The 27,779-nt window shown below is 38.1% G+C and overlaps 2 protein-coding genes across 2 annotated transcripts in view; one reads left to right on the top strand and one right to left on the bottom strand.

The window, feature by feature from the left end:
* Positions 1–27,779, bottom strand: part of COG5 (component of oligomeric golgi complex 5) — a 183,190-nt gene that overhangs the window by 125,683 nt on the left and 29,728 nt on the right. The window lies entirely within an intron of this gene.
* On the top strand, positions 6,318–13,069 carry GPR22 (G protein-coupled receptor 22). The gene is made up of 3 exons (XM_042470847.1): positions 6,318–6,733; positions 7,709–8,729; positions 10,576–13,069. The coding sequence occupies exon 3, from the start codon at positions 10,601–10,603 to the stop codon at positions 11,900–11,902; it is 1,302 nt and encodes a 433-aa protein (XP_042326781.1). The 5' UTR covers positions 6,318–6,733; positions 7,709–8,729; positions 10,576–10,600; the 3' UTR covers positions 11,903–13,069.

Genomic DNA, 27,779 nt, shown 5'->3' with positions numbered 1-27,779 from the left:
TCTGACATTACATAAGAGTACACACTGGATTTGTAAACCTGAGTAGTTGGCCATCCAGCGTAGCCGTACTCACAATAAGGATACACCATCGTATTAGGATAACTTAGTTTTTATCTGATATTATTATTAGTGATGTGATGTATTATTGTATTATTTATTATATTTATAAGTTTTTTAATGGGTTGTAATCCCGTCTCGATCCGCAGGGAGAGGCAGGAAAATATAATTAAATATTATTATTATTATCATCATCATCATCATCATCATCATCATCATCATCATCATCATCATCTTAATAACGCCCCTACATAAATATCTAGTTAAGTCAAATTCTCATAATGCACTAACTGGATTCTGACATACAATAACACAACACAAGACACAAACACAGATCTTCATTTGCTTCTAGTCAGTTGCTCTCACTCCTTCAGCATGAACTTCCATCTTAGTTTCTCTTTTGTATTTTTATATCCCTAGACACCAAATAGGTACCAAACAGGTGATGCCGAAGAGCCAAAGCTCTTGGAGATATAGCCTGTTGATGGTATATCTTGCAGACCACACCTCTGCAAAGATAGCTGGTGTGTTACTCAGAGCAAGGTGACTAGCTCCAGAGGTAAGACTGTTCTTACCAACATGCCACCTTGGTCTTCTGCTGGTGATATAGCCTGCTGGCCATGTCTCTGCAAATTCAGCTGATGCTTACTCAGAGCAAGGTGGCCAGTTCCTCAGATTTCACATACATTCTGATGGTATCTGAAATGGCAGTGACTAACAAGAGACCTTGGAGTCAAGGTGGGCAGATAAATGAAAACTGCAACTTCATGCACAACAACTGTAATAAAGGGCTAATGATTAGGGAAAGCACTGTCAATATAACTGCCAATGTCATAATGCCTTTAAGGTGTGGCTGCAATTGGAATATTGAACAGTTCTGGTTGCCCATCTCAAAAAGGATACTATAGAAGTGAGAGAAATTATCATAGGCCAGAGTATCTTCCATGTGATGAAAGTTTAACATTTAAAGAACATAATCATTTAGAAAAAGGATGTCTAAAGGCAGAACTAAAAGGTGGCATCTCCACATGTAGAGGCAGTGTGTTATTGAGTGCCAAATGCTGGGGAGAACTGTTGCTTTCCTGGCCAGCTTGCTGGCTTCCTGAAGATATCTGATTTGCCACTCTAGAGGGATAGTGTACTGCCCTTAATCGAGATCTGGTCTGAGCCTGTGGGGCTCTTTTCATATTCATATGCTGTCCTACCCTGTTACCTGAGGGATCAATATCTTGCCAGAAACTAAATCTCCAGGTATATGTCTTCTATCAAGAAATGAACCTGTAAGAATATTCTGAACTTGGTTTTGGGAGCATCATTACTATTGGCTTTCCCAACTTTGAGGGAAGTGGGGAAATTTGCACAACATAGGGAGGAATGGGGATAAAGTCCATACTAATCTTTCATTCCACTTCTGTACTCTGAACCTTGATTCAGTGCAACATCTGCACTGATCAAGTGCAAGATCTTATTCAATTGCATCTCAATGATCACTAGTTGCAATGGCTCTGACTGGTTGTTTTTTTATTTCTGCTCTGGCTAAAATATAATTTCTTATCTCCCATCTGATGCTTGAGGGTGAAATTAATTAAAGCAAACAAGAGTCCTTGGTTTACTTAGATATTATGAAAATAATATTGAGAACTATCAGGTCTCTAGTCTACATAATCTCTGAATCACATGTACCAGCAGTAAAGGGTTGTGCATAGTTGGAAAGGGTCTTGAACACAGTAAATTTAATGAATGTTGTTGTTGTGTGCCTTCAGGTCATTTCCAACTTATGGTAACCCTAAGGAGAACCTATCATGGGATTTTCCTGGCAAGGTTTGTCCAGAGGGGGCTTGGTATTGCCTTCCTCTGAGGCTGAGAGACTGTGACTATCCCAAGATTTTCATGGTTGAGTGGGGATTCAAACTTTGGTAACTAGAGTAGCGCTCTACATGGAGCTACCCTTATGCTCAGTCTGGAAACTTCAATTAATACAAAATATGGCAGCCAGGTTGGTCACCGGAGCAACCAGGAGTGACCATATAACACCTATCCTGAAATCACTTCACTGGCTGCATATCGGTTTCCGGGCACAGTACAAGGTGTTGGCCCAGCTCCACCAGGGCTAGCCTGAAAATAGAGGCTCCTCCCTCCATAACTGTCATCCTTTGGTCTACGAGGGAGTGAATAGGCTGGCCCAACTCCATCAGGGCTAGCCTGAAGATAGAGGCTCCCCCCTCCATAACTGTCATCCTTTGGCCTGTGAGGGAGTGAATAGGCTGGCCCAGCTCCACCAGGGCTAGCCTGAAGAAGAAGAGCCCTCCCTCCAGTCCATCTGCCTTGGTCCAGGCATCAGAGGGAGAGAAGAACCACTGGACTTCATCCCCTTCCCCACCACCATTCCCTTCTCCTTTTGTGTCGTGTCTTTTAGATTGTAAGCCTGAGGGCAGGGAACCGTCTTATTAAAAAAAATAATTGTAGGCCGCTCTGAGAGCCATTAGGGCTGAAGGGTGGGGTATAAATAACGTTAATAATAATAATAATAATAATAATAATAATAATAATAATAATACATGGCCTGGGTCCAACGTATTTAAAGGATCACCTACTTCTGTACAATCCACCTTGCACACTCTGGTCCTCTGGGAGGAATTTATTGCAGCCTATAAAGACCAGACCAACTGCAACCTCCCAGAGGACCTTTTCTGCAACCGCTCCCAGTCTGTGGAATGGCATGCCAGACGAGATTCGTCAAATCACTAGCTTAGACAGATTCAAAAAAGCTGTTAAGACAGATCTCTTCCGGCAGGCCTTTCCTGAATAGAATCACTCGGCCATAAATTAACTCTCCTCTGCTCATTTGATAACTTTGGTATTAAGAGCATTTTGATGGCATCTCTCCTCTGGATGCATGCCTTGGGTTGGTAATGGGCTGGATGAGAGAAAACAAACTCAAGCTGAATCCAGAGAAAAAAGAGGTATGCACAATAGGTACCCCAAGTCCAGGGAAAGAGATTTGCCAACCTGTCCTGGACGGGTCACACTTTCCTTAAAGGACAAAGTTCGCAGTTTGGGAGTCCTCCTGGATCCATCTTTAAAGTTATCATCCCATGTGGATATGATGGCCAGGAGTGCATGGTACCAACTTCGGTTGATATGCCAACTGCATCCCTACCTGGACCAAAAGGACCTTGAGGCAGTGGTATATCCACTGGTAATCTCTCGTTTAGATTTCTGTAATACGCTTTACATGGGGTAACTTTGTGCCAAGTTCGGAAGCTTCAATTGGTGCAAAATGCAGCTGCCAGATTGGTCACTGGAACATCTAGGTCAGACCAAATAACACCAGTATTAAAATCTCTTCACTGGCTGCCGATTAACTTTCAGGTGCAGTACAAACTGTTGGTTATTATGTTTAAAGCCCTACATGGCTTGGGCCCGAGAAACTTGAGGGAACACCTCTCCCTACACAATCTGCCCCACACTCTCAGAACAACCGGAAAGAATTTATTAGAGCATGTAAAGATCAGGTTAACAACAACTTCCCACAGAACATTAACTGCTGTAACCCCTAAATTATGGAATGGCTTGCCAGAGGAGATCTATCTCATTATCACCTTAGATGCTTTTAAGAAGGCACTTAAGATGGATCTCTTCCGGCAGGCCTATCCACCCAATGTGTTATAAGAGAGTTAGAAATACTCCACCTCTATTTGTAATGATATATATTTTAGATGATGATTTAGTCAATGTACTGTATTAGCGGTGCTACTGTTTTATTGAGTGTATTTTGTAGCTCTTAATGTCGTAATGCTGTTTTTATTGTTGTAATCCCATCTCGATTCACAGGGAGATGTGGGAAATATAAATATAAATTATTATTATTATTATTATTATTATTATTATTATTATTATTTTAACAGATTAATTTTAACTGTAACATCTTTTTATAGGGGGGATATATGGAGATATTATATTCATTATGTATTGTATATTGGATGGTTTTTCAATATGTAAGCCGTTGTGATTGTTCTTGCAACAGAAAAGCAGGATATAAATAAAGTTTTGTTATTATTATTTATTAGAGTATTGAAAATAATAATTTCTAACTGCAGTGCCTTCTCCATCATATAAAAGGGCATAAAGACTGAGCTCAAATTCCTATCTAAAAAGCAAGACTGTGGCGCGTTACAGAGCGCCGAAAAGTGGCGCTCTGCCTGCGCCGTCATTAGCTGCGCCGAGAAGCCCAAGCGGCCAGGCCGCGAGGCTTCCCGGTGCAGCTAAAAAGAAGCGCCGAAATGGCACTCGCGGCATCATATCTGGGGCACGTAATAATGGCGGCGCCTGTGTGTATAGGGCGCCACCATTATTACACCCCCATCACATGCTAGGGGTGAGGCCAGTGTGGACACTAGGTCCCCAGCCAACCGCTAGCATGTGACGAGGGGAAGGGCCCGTCTATAACAGGCCATAGTCTTCAAAAAGGCAGTCATGGGGGTGAAGTAGACCAGCAGCTTGGAGCAGCCTCTGATTGCCCCAGCCTGGATCGGGCCCCAGGTCCCGAATAGGCCACCAGCACTTCTATTTCCGGCGGTTCCAGGCAACCTTACGCAGGGTATCCGTTCTGAACCTCGCTGCATAAGGGAAATACTGTGTAAACTCAAGCTCCATTAGAAACAATGGGGCTTGTTCCAGTAGCGTGCACCTGGCACGCTGCAGGACTTCCAGTTCTAGGTCATTCCCTGTTTGAAGAAAAGGTCTCCCCTGGATCTAAAATTGTCCCCAAACCTAGAGGTTATTTGGGGGCAAAAAATATTAGATCCTTGGGCACCACTTTCTCCACCTCTGGTTTAGAGTTCTATCCAAACTAGACAAAGAATAATTTTCACAAAGCAGCCTAATTTGAACCTACGGTAGTTTCAGCTATTGAGCTTTGGATGCTTACCTAATAAAGATGAAAAGCAGACAAGAACTTTCTGTAAAAATGTATAAATATTTTAAAGTCTTTCTAGCAAATGGGTATATCATCTGGCAATGTGAAAGTGATGGCCAGTCAGTGTCACATCTTGGACCTCCAGGAGGTAATCACAGAGAGCAAATTAAAACTAGATTCAGGATTAATGCAATTGTTTTTTTACTCATTATCACAACTGACAATGATATCTCAAGTTTTCTGCTTCTTGTTAATAAAAATGAAATATAATCAGAACACCTTCAGAGAAAACATTGAGGCAAAGCTAAAATGAAGAAAAAGGTCACAGTTGTGAAGCTGACCAGACAGAAGTGGGAAAAGCCACAAAAACAATTCTTTTTACTTTCACTGTATAGTGAAATGTTTTTTGATCTGAACCACACACTCAGAGATTTCGGTATTTGCTGCTAAAAGGGCTATAGAAACAGGTCATAAGGTTTACCAAGAGATAGTTGTATATTGTATATCAAGACTCCCTTGCCATCAAGGAGACCTGGCAAATAAGTAAACATTTATTTTGGATAGTGCAACCTGTGGCCCAAAGGTTCCTTAAAATCCATGTTAATTACAATTAATATGAGTTTAAATGGGTTCCCCTATTATTAACACAAATACTCTGCATTCTAAAAACACATTTTCCAATTTTCTGTATCATGAAGGTAGTTTATTCAAAGTGGGCATCAAAAGCTGACCTCCATACAAAAGATAATGGCTAAGACTGAGTGTCATCAGTTGCAGAGACTGGATTTCCAACAGTAGCAGACACAGCATGAAGACCAGTGCTGCCAACAAGCCTCGAAGATATTCCCTGGAATGTTTCACCAAAATCCAAAATCCTTGGAATTCCCCAATATTTATCAGAATATTCAGTCAAAATCTCCAAAAAGAAATTAATTAAATTCCCTGGATTCTGGGGAATTCCCCCAAAACTGGCAGTGCTGATGAAGACCCTAAAACAGACAGTAGGTATATACAGTGCAATTGTTTAACCATAATAGAGGTGCACCCTTCACCTGTTTTCCCCTTCTAGTGTGATCTCATATAGCACACGCAATGCTGTACAACCCTGAAAAAGGAAACTGTATAAAATGGAAAATAAAGCCAATATCCTTAATATATTGGTGGGGAAACTATATACAAATGACTTTTTAAAACTATACCTTTAAAAATGAACCCTCCTCTTAAAAAAGAGAAAAATAAAATTCACTCCCACATGCATAAAGCACAGTTTAAGCCCAACATCACTGACCAATCAAAATTAGTGAATGCACTGCATCTCTCTGCAGTGAAGGGAAGCGACAAGGTAGGCTGTCATTCTGCACAAGCTGCCCAGAACAAGCTCTCCTAAGCAGCAAAGCTGCTCCTCTTCAGAACGGCTGAACTGCTGTGTTGTCTCTGGAGACAAGAAGCCTTCAGTATGTTAAATTACTTTCATTATGCATTTGCAGATGCTTATTGATTCTACAGTAGGAAGTGGGAGACTGCAGCAGGCTCTGACAGCAGCATTACATGCTGTATGCATGAACATAACGCTGAAACAATGGCACAGCACAAATACAAATTTTCATTAAGGTCCTGTTTTGGAGAGATGCTTTTTACCCTCTTTCCCCTCTACTCTGCTAACAAGTGAAAAAACAAAAAAACAAACCAAAAACAGTGAATCCCTCCAAACTGGAACTGCTCCACCAGCTTCAGGAATGTATTCAATCCTTCGTAGAGGTAAGGCACATTCCTTATTACTGTACAGAGCCTCAGCAGCATCTAAGAAAATATGTTTGTGAAGGGGGGGGGGGAGATTACTGGTTCAACTTAAAATTCGACTTTCTGTTCTTTTGCTTGATGACACACATAATGTTAACAGTATCATATATGTTTTGTTCCAATAGTTTACAATTGCTTTATCTGTAAATGCATAAGATATAGAAGATTATCAGGTTTGTGCCAAAGAGCTCTTGAGAGATGGCACAGCTTAAAGTTCCAGCAGCTAAATTTTTCTCAACACAATAAAAAGGATTATTGTCCAGATTGTTTTAAAAATATCAGATAGTCACATATGTTGCAAGTACCTTCAAATATTTCATACAGGATCATAGCTGTTTTGGTCTGGAGGATGGGTTATATGACTAATCTCCAATTTGCTTGTGGGGAGAAATAGGGCTCTTTTTAATGCTACTCTGTTAAATGCTTTGCCGTTGAAGGTATGTTTGAATAGTGTAATGTAAATAAGCTTACACAAAGTGCAGAATTCAAAAGGCATCTGCAAATCAGGCTAGCTATCATTCCTCTGAAGCAGCTGAGGCTCTTACATAGTCACATGAAATCAAGGCAGTAGTGTGTAACTAGTCTCTCATTAGGGCTATGTATTTCATAAGATCTATGAATGTATTTAAGAAAACAATGCAGCACAGAATTTACCCCCCTACTGATGCCATCTCCTTTTAATGTCATTTTTAAATACTGTACATCCAATTTAAATAGAGCTAAGTGAAAAAAAATCAGGGGATGGGGGGAGATCTACCATATTGAGAGACAGTTAATGTTACGTACTTACTGCAAATAATGTTTTCACATTGCCTCACAGAAGCCATATTACACAATGCGGAATCAGACTATACCATATTAAAATGTTTTATCTATATTATTTTTGGATCTCTGTTTTTAACATGTTTCTTTTTCCTTTCCATGGGTACACAGCATCTAATTCAGTTTCATTACTGATAACATGAAGAACACAGTTGCCTGGGGATTTTCCTTGCAGTTTGTTCTACAAGCTTCAGGACGTGTCTATAATACATTTTTTAAAACATAGAGGATTTGGGGGGAAATTTATCGAGTTACCCCACAAATGGTGTGTAATGCACTCGTCTACACAGAAGACTAAAATGATACCTGCTCAAATGAAAGAAGATTTATTCAGTGGATTGTTGCTAAAGTAGAAATGGCAAGCATCTCTTACAAATGGATATATAATGCAAAACCAGAAATGTGGATATGGCTGATGGACAAAGGAACAGTAAGACAAGAATTCCCTGAAAGATTGTCTGGATAACACCAGCAAACTAAAATTAGGACTAAAACAAAATTTTAATATATCCATAAAATGTTATTTGGGTTATTTGTTAAAATGACTAAAGTTTAAGGAAACTATTATAAGCCAGCTGACATACATCATGGCTCCAAAGGAAAACACAGGAACTGGATTATTACAACAAACAGCAATTTCTGTTGCAAACCTGCAATTCCAGAATAATGAGCAACCTAACTCCAGACTAATGACTCCAGATGAATAAAACCACTGTACACCTGCAACAAGAGGATATCTAAATAGATTTCCAAAGTCAATTAAACTGGTTTCAATTTTTATTTTGTTACTGTAAGGGGGGGAATAAAAATGGTGCCAAGCAACACAGAAGAGGAAAGAAATTACGAACCATTTACAACAGTGCTACTATCCACGGATGGATTAAAAGATAATTCTTATTCACTGGGATCTGGTCTGTGGAAACATATTAGGAAACTAAGTATTTTTGTTTACTCTGCTGCTGAGGTGCTTGAACAAAAAGAAAACTAAAATATTCTGTCAGGCAGGAAACAGATTGCAGCCATCTCTGTTGCCAGGTGAAACCGCATGTCAAAATCTGTCAGTGACACCATGTATGAATTTATGACAAGCTGCTACAGCGAGTTGAAGGGCCCTTGAGGCAACAGAAAACAGGTAGGTCAGAGGCTGCATGCACCCAACCTCTGTTTAACATTTACAAAAGGAGCACATCTCTGGAGATGCATTGTGTTTTAATTACCTTCCCATTTGAATATTTCTGCTTTTATTTAACTGAATATCTAATGAACGGGATAAAGACCTGATATTTAATCTGTCTGTTTAATTTTTTACCCCATCTTTTGCAAAATTTCAGTTTGCATTACTTTTGAGGAATAAGCTTGAATGTGGTTTATTTCAGTTTACCAACCCTGAATCTGAGTTTCTTGTTAAACAGTTCACTGGAATATAATTCATTAACACATTCCAAATGAATCTTAACACATGCTTGTGACTTAAGAATCATACACAGTATCAACTCTTCCACACTTTCATGTGATGATTTGGTTGTGTTTTTATGCTACAAATTGAAAAAATAATTTATTTTCTTTAAATAAATATGTCTGCTAATTACCAAAGAACTTTTTAGAAGCCTATTATTTGAAGCTTCCATTTGAAAGGACTGGTTTTTGCAGGTTCATTGAGTTCATTTTTAACTTCTAAAAGTTCATTTTATGAAGGACTGAAAGGGGGTGGTGCGAAACCATCAAGCCAAGCATGTTTTTATGTCAAAACATCTTTCAGGTTGCAATTCTGTACACTTACATAGGAGTAAACCCTACTGGAACTTCACAGTAAATGCACAGAAGGAAACTATCAGAATACAGCCGGCCCTTCTTATACTGGGATTTTTTTATACACGGATTCAAGCATACACAGTTTGAAAATGTTCAAAAAAAGTATAGATTTCAAATATTAAACCTTGATTTTCCATTTTTTATAAGGGACACCATTTTGCTATGTCATTATATTTAATGGGACTTGAGTATACACAGATTTTGTTATCCACGGGGGATCTTGGAACCAAACCCCAGGGTATAACAAGGGTCCACTACATCTACGGCACAGAAGGTTAATTTTCCAAAACAGTTCATCTCCTACAAATATTTCACCCTGTAATCTACAATACTGAGGGCGTGGTCACAGTATAAATCATAGTGCTGCAATTATTGCTATTCCACTGAGTGTGTTTCTTTATTATGAGGAATAACACTCTTTTCCAATATTTAATGGACCACTCTAACCTACACACTGCTAGCATCCACATCCACATCCATTTAGATCAATCTACATAAAGCCATTGTCATAAGTATGGATCTCATTTATGTTGGTAACAAAAAAATGGGATCTAGTGTTCTTGTTACAGGCAGATCAGTAGTTCAACAGTAAGAAAACATTGCGTGCTAAAGTCTCCTGGAATGGAAAATGTTAAGAAAGTCAGGACATTTATACAGAAATACTTTTACAATTTATAGGGGGTGTACTTATACTCCTTTTAGTGCATATGCTGTTATATGTGACTGCAGTATTACATACTGGTGCAAAAAGACTCTTCACACATATTGATACTGTACTCTGAAATACACAACAAATACAAAGAACTTTGAGTAAAATGATGTCACATAGTTTTACTAAGGTTATTATCCTAAAAATGCTAGAGATACATTTCTATCTCCTTCAAAGACAGTAACTGCCTCCCCACCCCATATCCAAGCATTATATAAAGCTAGCTTAGTTTTTTTATTAGGCATGGAAACTAAAGCTATGCATGCATTCAGTTTGTAACACAAATGTCTTTCTTACATCTTTTTTTTTTATAAAGAGTAGTTGTTAACCACCTAAAACTAGTGCAAGCTAAGCCCAATAAGTACAATGAAAATCCAAACCTGTCTTTCTTTAGTTTTGCAAATTATTAAAATAATTCAGAATCAAGCAGCTTCATCTCTTCTCTCTCATCTTTCAGGGCAAAACAAACTTCCAACAAAAGAATGTGTTTCTCTTCCATTCCAGAAGTCAACATGCAGTCTGAATCTAACATTACAGTTCGAGATGCCATTGATGACATCAACACCAATATGTACCAACCACTGTCTTACCCATTAAGCTTTCAAGTGTCTCTCACTGGATTTCTGATGTTAGAAATAGTATTGGGACTTGGCAGCAACCTCACTGTATTGGTACTTTACTGCATGAAATCCAACTTAATCAATTCCGTCAGCAACATTATTACAATGAATCTTCATGTTCTCGATGTAATAATCTGTGTGGGATGTATTCCTCTAACTATAGTTATTCTTTTGCTTTCACTGGAGAATAACTCTGCACTTATCTGCTGCTTCCATGAAGCTTGTGTGTCCTTCGCAAGCGTTTCCACTGCAATCAATGTCTTTGCCATTACTTTGGACAGATATGATATCTCTGTGAAACCTGCAAATCGTATTTTGACAATGGGAAGGGCTGTGATACTCATGACATCAATCTGGATTGTCTCCTTTTTCTCCTTTTTGATTCCATTCATTGAAGTAAATTTCTTCAGTTTTCACAGTGCGAATACTTGGGAAAATAAGACACTCTTGTGTGTCAGTGCAAATGAATATCACACAGAACTAGGAATGTACTACCACCTTTTAGTACAAATTCCAATCTTCTTCTTCACAGTCGTAGTAATGCTAATTACATATAGCAAAATACTCCAGGCACTTAATATCCGAATAGGCACAAGATTTTCCACAGCACAGAAGAAAAAAGCAAGGAAGAAAAAGACAATTTCTTTGTCTACACAACATGAAACCACTGATGCATCACAAAGCAGTGGAGGGAGAAATGTTGTCTTTGGGGTAAGGACTTCGGTTTCTGTTATAATTGCTCTACGGCGGGCTGTAAAACGACACCGAGAACGACGAGAAAGACAGAAGAGAGTCTTCAGAATGTCACTGTTGATCATTTCAACTTTTCTTCTCTGCTGGACACCAATTACAGTTTTAAATACAACAATTTTATGTTTGGGCCCAAGTGACCTTTTGGTAAAGCTGAGATTATGTTTTCTAGTCATGGCATATGGAACCACCATCTTCCACCCTCTACTATATGCATTCACTAGGCAAAAATTTCAAAAAGTTCTGAAAAGTAAAATGAAAAAACGTGTCGTTTCAATAGTAGAAGCCGACCCTATTCCAAATAATGCTGTAATACACAACTCATGGATAGAGCCTAAGAGGAACAAGACAATTACTTTTGAAGACAATGAAGTAAGACAGAAGTGTTTAGTACCTCAGGTTGTCACAGACTAGATTTCAGTATGCATTATCATGTAAGAATAACTGTATGAAAAAGATGAAGTAAATTGCCAAATGAAGATATGAAAAAGGAAAAAAAGAATTGGATAGATTATAAATGTTTGACATGTGTTGAATAGATTAGGCCTGTATATCCTATTTCTTCATTAGTCAAGATGTGTGTTGCATGGCAGTTTGTTAGAGTAATATCATGGGTATATTTTGTCAATATTCTGTCCTCTAATATACATCTAAGTAAATATTTTCTTAAAAAATAGCCTTAAAGCAGTGTAACTTTAAAAAAAACAACACCTGAGTTGCTGTAAATATATCAAGCTTTGTTTTTAAGCTTTCTGCCACAGAAATAGTTGATGGGAAGCTGCATGACGTTAAGGTTTTAACTCTTATTGGCTCTGTTCTGACATAATATACAACTTTCTATCAATGAATTATTCCAAACTTTCAAGCAGAATTAGGAGCCTGACATTATAATTGTGTTCAGTGAACAAGAGGGATGTTCGCCCTTAGCAAGAAAATACACACACATTTTTAAGCCAAGGCAGCAAGCACCCCTGCAAACACTTTTCATTTGAAAAAGTGTTATAGATTGTAAAGGAAGGATAGGAGACTATGAAAGAAGAAAGCATGCAGTAAAACAAGTAAAACATCATGGTATATCAAATATTTTTAAAACTCTTTTATCAATACTAACTTTCTTTAAAACTCTGTTTTAAGTGGATATACTCATGATTGCATGTTTTAAGGCATTCTTCAAGCACATATTCACCAATATTACAGACTGGGAAAAGTAAGTGTTCCCATGCACAGCTACCCAGAGTTAGAATTTCAAACTTATTCAGCTATATTCCCATGGTTATAATATCAGACTTTTCCAAAGTTACAGTATAATTCTGAATAGCAACAACAACAACAACAACACCCTGATTACTCCTTAGTCTGGGACTCGAGGAGACTTACAACAGTTAAAAGAAACTAAAAATGTTCTGAAAGACAAATTCTGCACCCCACAAATTTCTGGAATTCATAGTACTGTTCATCACCATTTGTTTATGGGATAAAATTAAAATGGCTCAAGAACTCATCATGTTATACAGGTTGAGTTTCCCTTATCCAGAATTCGAAATACTCCAAAATCCAAAATTGTCCTCACGGGTGGCTGAGGCAGTGACACCTTTACTTTGTGATGGTTCAGTGTACACAAACTTTGTTTCATGCACAACATTATTAAAAATATTATGTATAAAATTATCCTAAGGCTATGTGTATAAGGTATATATGAAATATAAATGAATTTCATGTTTAGGCTTGGGTCCTATCTTGAAGATATTTCATTATGTATGTGCAAATATTCCAAAATCCCCCCCCCCAAAAAAAACAACAACATCCAAAACACTTCTGGTCCCAAGCATTTCAGATAAGGGAGACTCAACCTGTATAGACAATATCTGAAGCGAATTAAGCAGTTTCCATCCTAAAGTAACTACTGTACTGTAATTAGATAATCAAGACCTAAATTATAATTTTGTAATAACATTTCTTCCTTCTAATTTTTTCTGTTAACTGTAGTGTAGGATCAAACTGTCAGATTGCTAACAATTTATTTGCACAAATGCATCCTGGGCAGCATCACAAGTATTATGAGGAATCTATCCAAACCATGTGTTTCTCATTTGACTTCTAAGAGTGCTATATCTTCTACAAAGAAAGTACTCAAAGAAGTTGCATCTTCCTATTTCTCAAACTAGTAAAATAATGAACCCAGTATCTAACACAGCAATTACATTTGGAACACTGCTAGAAACAGAGTTAGCTGTATACACTGCAGCAATAATGGACAACAAATCTCCTTTATAATATTTCTTAACACCATCACTAAACAATAAGAGGAAACAAAAAACCCTTTTTCTTTAGCGTTCTGTTCCTACCAGCTAACCCTTAACATTAAAATTCCAGACAGAATGGGCATATGAAATGGAATTTTTTACATAAATTCTGAAATTTTTTAAACAAACAGTAGAACTGTTATTTCCATGATAAAACACTACTTTTGTTCAGTTCAAGCAGAATGCTGCAATGATAGCAGGATCAATACCTGACTCAAGATATGCCATCTTGTCATGCCACCTTAGATCACCTTCAATTTGTAGATTCAGAAAAGAAGGGCTGTCAATAGTACCACTAGATTTTAAAGTAATCCAAGATCATAAAGTGAAATGTCTGGCCAAGATCATTCATGAATATATATAAAAAAATTAGGATATCCTCTATTTTTAAGTTTTATCAGTTTTTTTATTCATAAGGTCATGGTGTATGGGAGATCAAGTTACCATCACAAACTTTCTATTGCAACCCAAATGTAGCTGAACCAATGCCAGGGGAAAAACTTCAAACGTTTTTTGGATGAGACATAATTCTAAGCTTCATTCATTTACATTTGAGTTTTAAGTTGAGTATAGGTCAGAAATGGCATTGAGAGCCCTCCTGGGCTGTCTATCTCGAGAATGGCAAAAAGCATTTATTTTTATTATTGCCTGATTTGAAATGATGTTACAATGGACTTCTCTTTTGTTCATCTTCCAAGTAATCTTGAAAGTTACCCAGCACTAGAGCTGTACAACCTTCTGTGACATCAGATGCCCAGATATTTGTCCAAAGACTTACGGCCTGACAGGTGACTACTTTGAGAGCCTGAATTTGAATGAACAGTTTAAATTAAGCCACATGCTCTATGCCATGCATTTTCAAGTGACGCTACAGTTGCAGAGCAGATCTGTCAAGAGGTTTCAAAGGGTCTCTCAGGAAACCCTAAACCTTTGTTGTTGTTTTTTGAGAAGGATTTCCCTTCAGTTAAAAAAAATTATACCGATGCCATAGAACAGATCTCAGAAAGGGAGGTCCAGCAGTGCTGTGATTACTCAAGATGCACATTTGCAAACACCTATACAGTCATTTTTAATTTAAAAGAGGTACTATGCAGTGGTTTATAGCCAAATATGATGCCAAGAGCCATTCAATATCTGCTTAAAAGCTTCTTTATATGTACAGTACTCCATAAAGAGTGTACTGTGGTCACACGTAGCCTTTGACCACTTGGTTAGGCCCAGCTTTACCTCTGCTCTGCTCCCCTACTTTTTGAGTAACTGTAGAAGAACAAAACAAAGAGGTCAGTTATAACCACTTTTCCGTGCAAGTAGAGACATCAAAATGTAAGCTTTTAAGCAGTCATTTGAATCCATCCCACATTTCTGCATGTAAACTTGAGTAAGTTCCTCAACAAAGTTCAAGTGACAAAATAATATGAGCATAATTTGACTCTAACACTGAAATGGTGTGGTCTCAGCCTGTTCAGTGTTGGGGAATTTTTTGTCAGTTCTCAAACTTCTGATGGACCATGATTGGTTGGTGGGCTGTGTTTGCCTTCATTCATTGCAGCTTATACAGGACAACATATGAAGCACTCCACTGTGTATACAGCAAGGCATTCAGTTAAAAAGATAATTGCTGAGCATTGCCTCAAAATATTACTAAGGATATTTGGAAGGCAAGTTCCTTTGCTAGCATGAGGCTGGAAATGAGAGGATGCAATGCATCAAAGTCTGATGTGTTTAAGCACATACTACATTTGCACAATTAAAACGTCTAGACATGATGTGGGTAAGTACAGCCCCAGGGAGACTGTTTAGAAGTAGGACTTTACATGGCACATAAAACAGTTAAAATAATAATGACAGTTCAGCTTTCACTGGGCTAATAAAAACAGCATTAGTTATCAGATGGCTAGAAAGCAAGGTTATATATCAGGATAATTTTCATCACTTTAAATCCTTCTCCCTAGCTCATTATAAAGACAGATGGTTATAAAATCATTGTCAGTTTGAATACTTAAATTCATGTGGTCTTGTGTGAGATGCAAGTCATATCGTAAAGCAGCAGGCATATCTACATATGTTACAAATGTATGTGCTTGTTCTTAAAGCACTTCATATGATACACAGCACTGACCCATAAAGGCTATACATGGTATTTCTTTAGTCTATTCAAAATGTAATATATGTAATCAGATATATGTTTAGATGCTTCACAATCAGTCAACACATATTCAACAGCAGACAGTTTAATATGTAAGATCTTTTTGGTAGATAGCCCGTTCCTATAATAATATTGTTAACTGCCAATGTGTATTGTTTTAGAAAGAGGTGGCATTATTTAAAACAACAACACACAACCATATAGAAACAATGCAACCTAAGATTTTATTCAAAGAATCCTAAGATTGGTTAAGAATCTTTCTGTAAAGAAAGCTTCTTGTCTCCTTCTCCCCAACCCCATCCCAGAGTTAATGATGTCTTCCAAAAAGTTATTCGATAAGGTTAGCTGCTCTCCTGAACTCTATAGTAAGGGAGACAAGGTTACTTGTTGGTGAAAAATTACTCAAAATTGGGCACTCCTCTGACTAATTTTGAATGATGCTCTCCTCAATCGGCAGTTCCTCTCATGTCTCGCTGCTCAGCCCACAGTGTTCAAAAGAGTCACCAATCCTTCAGAGAAGTTTTTTAGAAAGCAAAGAGAGATGGAGAGGAAATTCTTTCTCAATGAAACTCCGTATCTTACCTTAGTAACCAGGCCTAAAAATGTAATTCACACATCATCCAAGGTTACATAGAATCGTAGAGTTGGAAGAGACCAGATTTCCTACATCAGTGTGAGAAACTGTGTGAACTCTTCATGTGGTTATTAGAGATATGAAGGGCAATGACAATTTTCTGAAGTAGCTCTTAACATGCCTACAAGGGTAGTAAAATTAAAATTTATGGTCTACAAGAGCTACCATCTATAAAATGTACACCTACATGGGGCCCATAAATATTGACAATCCTTAAATGATTATTACTGCAATCCTGTTCACATTTAGCTGAAACTACCCAACTTTATTCAGATCCTGCCCATGAAAATAATAAAAAATGTCTAAAGTATACAACAAAACCTAGAGTATACTGGTGACAAAAACAACAGTAAGATCTCTAGCTTATTTGTTCTATAGGCTCAGGTCTGGTAGCAGTAATTTAATATTTAAACGTACAGTTTATTCCCGACACAATATACATACAAAAGACATGCATGCACACATACACATGTGCTCGCATGCATACATACAAAATCAAGATAATGCTTTAAATTAAGTTTCTGTGCTAATGCTAAATTTGAATATGGGGCTTGATAGACCGCCCCGAAAGGGCGGGCTGGAGCCGCCCATTTTTGCTCCCAAGGGAGGCCGCAGCAGCCAAACCACGCGGCCTCCCTCCACAGCAAAAAGAACCCGCTGAAAGCAGATTCTTTTTGTGGCGTGCGGCTGCCGCCATGAGTGCACCATTGGTGCAGTGTTGCATGTCAATGATGCAAGTGCAGTGCCACAACGTCCGGATGCTGTGCCGTGCGTGCGTCATCATGGTGGCCCCATATGAGTGGGAGGCTGCCATGATGGTGCCGTTGCCGCACACTAGAGTTTGGGAGTGTGCGGACACTGCACGCTCCCAAACCCTAATTTGGGCCTGAGGCTGATGCTTTGCGCCAGTCTGTACCGGGCCATAATTAGAAATCTGGTCAGAATCATCTGGGCTTGTTCTCCTGTAAAATTATTTGACATTATCATTTTGACAACCATATTTTTGTCTACAGAACTTGACATTGTCCACATGCACACTCATATGTTGCAAAGCTGCATTTTTAGGGAAAAGTATAATTGTTAGATTTAACATTTTGCCATACACAGTCTTTCCAGTGGAAGATGCAAGGAAAATGATGTATCTCCAGCCACCCAGTTTCTAAAATCATCATTTTATACTCATAATTTTTAGTATGGATCCTTAAATAAAGGCTCCACTTAGAAACTCTCTTAGAAATACTGTATTAGACATTTTGCTCAGACAAGGATACTGCTCACAGATGAACTGTTAAAAAATATTGCAAAATGTTACTAGGATTACTAGGATTAGAGCCACTTTCTCCAAGATATCTTCCACAGGCAATATCCCAAGCAAGTCCTGTGTATACACACTTCTGCTTAACATTGCAACTTCATATGGTGAATCATAAGCCATTCTCAAAGTTTTCCTAAATTTAGGAGTGAGCTTTTTGTTTACCACATGGATAGCCGAGAAGCCTCTCTAGATCCTGGCCTATGTATGCCATTCCCCCAAATGCACCTATTTACTTGAAGTAAGCTGATGATACATAATATTTCAAGCTGTGATGATGATAAAAATGTTATATATTTTTTATTTTTAAAGAACATTAAGTTTTATTTTATAAACAGACATTATTTTAAGATTCTTGATTGTCAGAGGCCTGACCTTAGATGACACAGTCCTCAGGAACAAAATCCCAAGTTGTCAGCCTCTTTAAATGTTTGATAAATGTGCTGTGTTTGCAATATCATTAATTTATTTCAGCACTGTTTTTGCCTCAGCAACTCTGTAGTCACTCAGGGTGAAAGGAAACAATGCCTGCATCAGATAACATGTCCTTGTTCCTTTTATCAGTCAGATTCAGGAAATAGTTGATCGCTCTTCAGTTATCTTCCTACCATCTTTAATTTAAATTTCCTGTCCTACCATGATGGATGGACTTAACTTGAGAGTGTAAGGCCAGTATTTTACTACTCTACAATATTATTTTCAGAATGTTCCACAGCTGTTGCAAAATTCCCGGGAATAGAATTATTCCAGGGACATGTACAGTGGTACCCCGGGTTACGAATTTAATTCGTTCCGCCGCCGCGTTCGTAACCCGAAATCCTTCGTAAGCTGAAAAAGCCATAGGCGCTAATAGCGAAAGCCGCGATTTCGTGCGAAAAAGCGCCGAAAAGCACCAAAAAATTTTTCGTAACCCGAAATAACCTTCGTAACCCGGAACAGTTTTTTTCTATGGATTTTTTTCATAACCCGGAAATTTCGTAAGGCGGCGCATTCGTAAATCTGACTCACTTACTATCAGGTAACTGGGCCTAGTGATTGGAGCCTAAAATCAAATTTACATTGTAACAGGAGAATGAGAGAAACATGTCAATCATATCTCAACTGTAAGAGCGAATATATTAATGTGTGTACCCATGGAAATCCACTGAGTGACCTTGGACAAGCCATGCACTCTAAGCCTCAGAAAAACCCATGAGGTTAAGGTTGCCTTAGGGTCACCATAAGTCAGAAACAACCTGAAGGCACACACAATGCAAAAACAACCAGCCCATTCACACTTCCTTTCATGGTAAGAGTAAAGAAAACAGGTAAGGATGCAGAGCAACTTCAGACTGTATTCTTGAACTGCCAGAGTTGGAGAGGATTGTATGAGCATCACCGATCCCTTAGGAAGAGCCTGTTCTCCGTCTGAAATACAATTCCAGCTCTTCATAGGTCCTCTGGCAGTGTGCAGATTTTTAGAAAAACCCAGTAGGCACTTCATTTTACAATCCAAATGCCCAAGTGTTTGACTACTGCCAGAAGATCTATCATTCTAATTGTTTCATCATATAGATATGGTATTTCCCACTTTAGGTACGGCATCTACTACTTAGTGATGCAGGGAGGAAAGAGCACACAAGAGTCCAAGACCCATTCCCAAACTTATTCTACATAGACACCATGAGAATACAATACCATTGTCTGAATGGACTTTTGGGAGCATACATGGTATAATGTTTCTTCCCAAACTGAAATTACTCAATTTAATGAATATTTAACTTTGAAAGAATACAAATGACGGAGTGCTTAAATAGACAGCTGGCAGTAATGAGGTTAGAAAAACTAGTATATTTAACTTTCAGTACTGTATGTGTAAATATCCCAATGATCTCTGGAACTGGAGAAGCCAAATAAAGAACACAATCATATTTTATGACAATCATACTGTCAGCTGGAGCAAGAAATTCTTCCTTCTGCTAGTGACCAGGAAATGAGTATGCCAACATGAGACCCTCTAGCGTGGTATTTTATCTCAGATGCAAAGTTTCAAGTGGGCTTGTGCTCTTCCTCAGCTGTTTCTCTTGCACCAATGGTGGATTTTTAAAGTGAGCAGACTCATCAACAACTCCCAAAGCGGAAAGTGGGGTCATCTTCTAACACTGGGACAAAAGGTATGAGAATTTAGATCTGATGCCAATTCTTTATGCCAAGAACCCAGTAGAGCCCATCAGGATCTGTTGGTTTATCCGCCTTTGCCACTTGGATTCCCTCTGCAGGTGGGCTACTGCAACTGCCAGTCTTGTGCTCATCTGCAGCCATAACTTAGAGCAAGGCTTCCCAACCTTTTTGACTTGCAGGGCCCTTTTTTCTATGGCAGAGCCGCTAAGAGGCCTACCCTATGTCTTAGGAGTATATATAAGAATATATTCTTATTTTTAATTTAATTCAATTTTTATTTCTTTCATTTTCCTGGACTGGATGTGGCGCACCTGGAAAGTGCACGTGGAACCCTAAGGGCTCTCGGACTACATGTTGGGAACACCTGTCTTACAGGCATAGTAATCACTGATTCCTGTGTACCCCAAGATCAATAGAGCATCAAACTGATCTAGGAAGAACTGAGTGGGTGCCTGAAATTGGTGGGTGAAGGTAGACTGTTGCCAGGAAGTTAAAATGACAGCAAATATGAGAGAAAGACCAAGGAGAACCTGCCCATGATGCTGAATTATCCAGAGTCAAATCTGCAAGATTATCCTTTCATTGGGAAACTTAAGCTTTATGTTACAGTTTGCTTCTACCTGATCACGTTATTCCGATTATCACAGAAACATTTGAAACATACGTTACCTCCTGCACACAGTGCCAGCATTTGCAATGCAGCCACAAAAAATCTAAACAGAAAGCAATTTTAAACAACAGTAGCTACAGTATCCGTAGTATATACCATATCCAAAGTGGGAAGTATAAGGAAATTGTAGACCTTGAAGCAGAAAAGAAAGAAAAAACAGAAGGGCGAAGAGCCAATAAAATTGCAATGGACTTGCTATTAGTAAACACAGAATGCAATGATGCTGGGGATGCAACTATCATGATGAAAACAGAGCACATCAACTTTATTAAAAGCAATATAAATTGAACTCTTTAAATAGATACACCATTGCATTCACTAGCAGATATGAACTACAGGTGCCTAGATTATATTATTAACAGAAATCCCCATACACAAGAGTGTGATATCATTAGTACTGAGAATTTCAAAGATTTGCAGAAGTAAAAAAATATTTGGGGGGGGGGCTAAAATAGAAGTAGATAAAAACAGCACAATGAAAGCAGAGTATGTTTAGCTGCCAAAGAATGTTGACTGACTGCTGGGAAGAGACAAGGAAAAAACAAACAAGCAGATAGGAAGAGAAGGGAGTATTGTGAACAGAAGTACTCCACATGACAACATTTTCTTGCAATTCCCACTAGTTCACAGTCAATATTTCCTTCCTTTGGCTTGATTTTGAATGTAAACATAGAATACAAGATGATTCAAAATAATACAAAATAAGGATACAGAAAGAAAATACAGTCCTTATAGGTGAATATCTATTTGCAAACACAAAGATGCACATACATTACTTAAAATCAAAAAATTCAATGTGGTCTTCATCCATAAAATGTAAACTATAATATAAATATATGTAAAATACAATGCACATATTCTTGTTGAGGTCCAAAGAACAAAATGTCAGATTAGGCTAAAAGGTAAGGCTTGCTCAAATGCACTGAAAACTAAGGACAAGTGGTGTATGTCAAAGCTCTGGCAACAGAGCATTCATTCTTCATAGGTGCCACTACACTGAATGTCCTGCTCCAAATGATGGCCAAGCAGACATCAGGCGCATGCAAACTAGGAAAACCTCTCCAGACGACCTCAAAGACCACATGGATCTATAAGAGAGAAGGTAATCTCTCAGGTCCCGAGTTTTTTGAGGTTTTATAAATGAACCACAAAGCCTCTTACCACCTGATGCCCACCAATTCCCATCAACTCCAGTCAGAATGGTCTCTATAAAGAGCTGAAAGATGTTGTGGTATCAAACATCTGGAAGGGTTTCAGGAAGGCTAACCTTTGAAAAGAGCAAAAATGCCCGTCTCAACACCTTAATTTCTCAAAAAGGAGGAACTTGTTCATATGCAGTTTGAAGGAGAACTGTCCCCTCCTCAGTTCTATATCTTTCAGTTTAAAAAAAGAGTAGCATCTTAGGATTGCTGCTATTATATTTCTTAGGCAAGACAATTACATAAATGGCACAAATTAATTTCTAACAATGTGTCCCTCTGGGATCAATGCAGTTTGCCAACAAACTAAAATCATTGCGCGCAGACCCTCTTTAAATACAACAAAAGCATTCTGACTCAATGCTATCTTCCATATTCCCCTCAGAGCCATTCAGTTGCTATGTGTGGTTAAACACAGCTATCCACACCTTAGAGAACATTTATAATAATGCGCCTTTCAAATCCTTTGACACTCTCTAGTGTGAAAATGGACTTTCCAGCAGTCAAGCATAGAAACACGAACAGATCAAACACTGTTTTGGAATGGCTTGAGGATAAAACCAAACCAAAAACCAATCTGGTTTGCGATCTGCAATACTGTAATTCTTCTGGTGACTGAAGAATTCAATATTAGTGACATAGAAATGGAGGCTGCATTTAATGTTTGCCAGTGGCGTGTTAGCCCCCCTAGAGAGAACAGGGAATGGGAGAGAATAGTATTCTTGCAGTTCTCTTAGCAAACTACCTCAGCTGTGAAACGTCTCATAAACCACACCTTTGCACCCTGCATAATTTGAGAAAACAACATACACTTGAGTAACATTTTTCATTTAGGTGGAATGTAATTTTAATATATCAAATACTCTTAAGCCACTGACAAGCCAGGATGTTTTTTCTTACTCAGAGCAATGTAAACACATTCCAGCTACGTGAATAAGTTGTCTGTTAGATTTCATTTTAAAAAATTTGATCAAACTCATCATATTCAGGAATAAACTGTACTCTAATGAAAGCAGAAAATAAGCTTTAAAACTGTTTTTCAGCAAGTAGATAAAAGACTAATTCTGCCAAAAACAGACTTACTTGTTTTGCAAAACTGAACAATTATTGGACAGGTAATATTTAATTAGTAGAGATGAAACTTGAAGGAAAATTAGATGCTAAATAAATCCTCATAAAGTCACACCATAAGACCTTCCCTTCAATTTTATAAAGGATTATGTGATTTTATGTATATACAGTACTGTATATACTGAACTATACTGTAAGTCAACCTCATGTATACGTTGAGGGCAGGTTTTTATGCCAAAATTATGGATTTTGATATGACCTATGGATAAGTCAAAGGTAAAACTTAAGGGCATGTAACAAAGGATCTAAAGCAGGAAGCAAAGGAAAACAATGCCAAAGAACTTTTAACAATTCCAGCTGGCATAACTGTTTGTGTTCATAGTAAAGGCTGAATGGATGAGAGAGTGGGGAGGAAGGTCAGTGCTTCCAGGACTGATTATATTCTTGCCTTTCACCAGGGGATAATTCCTTTTTAAATAAGAGTTAAAATGCAGCACTTATATTGACCTGTGGATAAGTCGACTCAGTTTTTTTGGGTACATTTTTGACTTAAAATTTTAGACTTGTACATGAGTATATACAGTAAACAGTTTTTATAAGGACACATAGTGGAGTTATATGAGTAGCTTGTACATTCAGCCTTAAATATTATTATTTTTCACTGGGAATTAATGAGGATGTTACACTGGCACTGTTTTGGCTTGTTGAAAAACAAAGAAAAATGAATTTCAGACGTTTTAATGTGTATATGAACACACAGGTATTTTGAACCAACAACTGTTTGTTGTTGTTAACTACCCTCAAGTCAACCTCTACCCATCGTGGCCCTGTAGATGAGACATCTCCAAGTCCCCCTATTCTCCCATTGCTCTGCTTAGGTCTTGTAGATTCAGGCTGTGACCTCCCTGATTAAGTTTAGCCATATGGCATGTGGTCTTCCTCTCTTACTGCTTACCTCTACCTTTCCTAGCATCGTTGTCTTTTCCAATGATTCATGTCTTCTCATGATGTGGCCAAAGTATGACAGCCTCAATTTAATTATCTTGGCTTCCAGGGAGAGTTCAGGCAACTGTAGCTTTCAATAATCTCAAGGCAACTACTAGAAAATTGTAGCTGGACAAGACTTGCGCTATTAACATTAAAACTATAACATTCAAGCTTCTCTACACAGCTCACTCATTTCCTTCCAAGTGTTCAGGGATTCTAGTAAACCAAAGAAGGAGATCCTTCTCTTGCATAAGACATTTGTTCATCACACTGAAATTCCATGAACAGTCTGTATCACATATAAATGTATTATCCTTACCTCAGATAAACACCAACTTATAAGTTCCCGAATTCAAATCCATCACCCACATTTTCAGCTGGTGGCGTTAAATAACCCATGAGCCCACTGAGCCCTAGCTCCTCATCTCCAATTTTTGGTTAAGAATACACTGAACAAATCTTGCCAAGAAAACCCTGGAATAGGTTTGTATTAGGATCACCATAAGTCGGAACTAACTTGAAAGCACACATCAACAAAAAAACACCCACGCACTTTATGAAGTGTTATAAAGATAAGATAATGTATGTGACCTGCTTACAAAGCTCTTAAAGATAATAAAAGTGTGTCTGCAGGACTGTGTTAGCATATAAGAGTTTTCAAAGCAGCTCACATACATTATGTCATCTTTATATACTATACAATCAGGGGTTAAGGTTGATTGTTACTATTGAGGGGTTTGAAGTTTATAAATATGAAATAGCTATGTTCATGTTATCAATTTGTATGAAGAAACAGGGACAAAGCTTGCCAAAGATAAGCTCTGCTTAAGCAATTGAAGCTACACCTTGCTCATTCCTGTAAGTGGGCCTGACCGCAACCCTATTTCATTAATTTAGCTTCCTTCGCAAGGCAACGGCTGAAGAAACTCCTTGCTAGTAACTTCAAGCCTAACTCATGAACTTTTGAACCTTGCACCCTTATTAGGTAGTGGGCTGTTCTTGCTTTTTGTAATTGGCTTATGCTAGGATATAGAGAAGTAGGAAAATGTATAAGAATGTGAAAGATACAAAGCAGGGCGCGGCAGTTTTGGATTCATCTTCTTGGTGAGCTGCCAGCCCCGATCGGTAAATTAAACTGTGCCTTACTCTGACCACATCTCGAACTCTGAGTCTCCTTTGTTGCTGGGCACTCCAAGAACCTTCTCGGAAGGGAAAAACTTTGCTCATATTTCCCTTACACTATAATTTGTATTTTTGAAGGTGTGAGCATTTTTGTAAGAACAATCTCAAAAACAGAGGTCAACTTCACACATTCAAGGGATCTTTAGGATTCTCTTTCTGCAAAGGTGACTCATTCACTTCACATGGAAAATTGCTTTTTTAAACTCAAGAGCCTTTTCACAGCAGACTGTAACATGGCATGATGGCTTTCTTCTCCAGTAGTAATAATAATTTTTTAAAAGCATTCAAAAGTCTCAGGGCACATGGCCAAGCCTTTGGGCAACTCTAAAGTAGCTCCTTGGAGCCTGGCCAGAACAAGTCAATATGATCATTTAGTGTACAAAATTAAGATGCAGACAAGGACTTGTGGCAAGCCACATAGGGCTTAGGGCCAAATAATCTTATCTACTTAACTTCACTAAAAATGGTTTTTAAAACAATGGCATAAAACAGGAAGTAGTGACAGGTTCAGGACATGAAAACTCTGGCCTTGATCCAAGATGTATTATAATGTGTATTAATGGCTTTAGAATAGGATAAATAACAATATTGACAATGGCCACTGCATATAATGTACACTGTTTATGATGCAGTATCATCTTCATATTGTACAGGACTAGCTGTTAAGCAGACTATCTCACCACCTTAACAGAATCAGGTTATAATCAGGTCTGTAAGACACTGGAAAACAACTATGTTTAAACCAAGGAAGATACCAAATATGTTTGTGTGTATTTATTGTTAAAGATAATATACCTTTTCTCTTACAAAATTATGGAACCTTTTCCAAGACGTTTAAAAATACATTCTCCTTTGCAGTCCTCAGGTTCCTTTCCCCACCATTTTCCCTTTTGCTAACCAACTATAACACATTATGATTGGCATTCTTAATCACTGATATGGAGTGTATTTAAGTTCCTCCAGGGGCCTATTTACACTATGCATTCATAGCACTATTATAGTCAGCCCTCCATATCCACATATTTATCCACAAATTCAAGCATCCATGGCTTGAAAATATTTTTAAAATACATAAATTCCAAAGCCAAATCCTGATTTTGCCATTTTATATATGCACACCATTTTACTATGTCATCGTATTTGATGGGACTTGTGCATCCACAAATTTTGGCATCCACGGGGGTTCCTGGAAACCAAACCTAGCAGATACCAAGGGCCGTCTGTATTCCACTTTAATCACCACGGTTCTGTTTTATGAAATGTTAAGGGTTGCAGATTAGGGAAAGGTATTCAGAAGTCTCAGCCAGACACCTCTGGCATCTCACCAAACTACAAATCCCAGGATTCCAGAGGGTAGAATGATGGTAGTTACAGTGGAATCATACAGCTATAATTCTGTAGTATGAACTGGGGCCCTGGTTTTTAAGAATCCTGTGTGGACACTCTGTTATTTCAATTGCCATTGTGTTGATCATATTATTATTTCTACCCTTCTATATTTCTCCCCCAACAAAATTCTCCTTCCCTCCCTTTCTCCCCCTGTTGTCTTAACTAATTAGGCTAGGATCCTGTTTGGATGCTGCTGCTGCTGCTTGCAAACTACTTCCTGATGCAGGAGAGGAGGCAAAGGAAGCTGTTATGCTATCAGGAATGACACAGGATTTAATCTGGAGAGACTTCTTCAAGATGGTCCTTGTTTTTTTGTATGACACTGGATTTCTACAGGCACTTAGATTACAAGAACTAAAAGGAGAAGAAGCACTTTCTGAACAAGAGGCCAGACTTCACAACTAGACTCACTGCTGGAACTTACACATGACTAGAGCTCTCAAAACCAGTATAGGAACTTCCTGGAGTTGATTTTTTCCTTGGCTAGCAACAACTACACACCAGAAAAGACGGAACCACAATATTACTGCCTGCTCCTAATCTCAAAATCTTGGGTAATTTTTTAAAGTCACTTGGGGGTGATAAAGCCCATTTAGATGTTAGTCATGTAATAAATAGATTGTAATAAAACACTTTGGCTCAGAATTTTGAACTTGAAGTTCTTTCAATAACTCCTTTATATGAGATTCCTGTGCAGTAACAAAAAAGCACTTGGAAGACGTCATCTAATTCAGCACTAGTCCAAAACTGCTGATAGGTATCCCACAGCTAAAGCAGGGTACAATGTCCAACTATACATAGATCACTTCCATAGAAAGGAAATGCCACACTCTTGTCATAGAAACTGATTTACTTTCCACTTAACCCAACAATATGGAACACAATGAGCTCAGCAAATTAAAACAAACACACACAAGAAAGGAGAGATCTGATGGAATTGGAAATGGATGGGGAGGTGTGGGTGGCTGTTTAAGCAGAAACGGGGATAAAATAACATATGGACACCACCAGCATTTTTTTGTGGCACAAAACTATATTTCCAAAGGGAAATTGCAAAAGTACAGGGACACATATCCACATGCTGCTTTGGAATTCAGCATAAGAAATATTGATAAGTTGGACATGCTTTTTTCATCAATAAATTTTAGGATTTTTTTTTATTATAATGATGTTCACACATAAGCACACAGTCTCACACAATATCTTAACATAAATAACAGATTTCAAGACTTTAAAAC

Source organism: Sceloporus undulatus, chromosome 5 (genome assembly GCF_019175285.1).
Source record: "Sceloporus undulatus isolate JIND9_A2432 ecotype Alabama chromosome 5, SceUnd_v1.1, whole genome shotgun sequence".
Classification (NCBI taxonomy): domain Eukaryota; kingdom Metazoa; phylum Chordata; class Lepidosauria; order Squamata; family Phrynosomatidae; genus Sceloporus; species Sceloporus undulatus.
Note: the sequence above shows the minus strand (reverse complement) of the source record. Positions and strands in the feature narration are given on the sequence as shown.

Bases quoted from the DNA above. Each gene is read 5' to 3' on its own strand.
- GPR22 (XM_042470847.1), top strand. From the start codon at position 10,601: ATGTGTTTCTCTTCCATTCCAGAAGTCAACATGCAGTCTGAATCTAAC.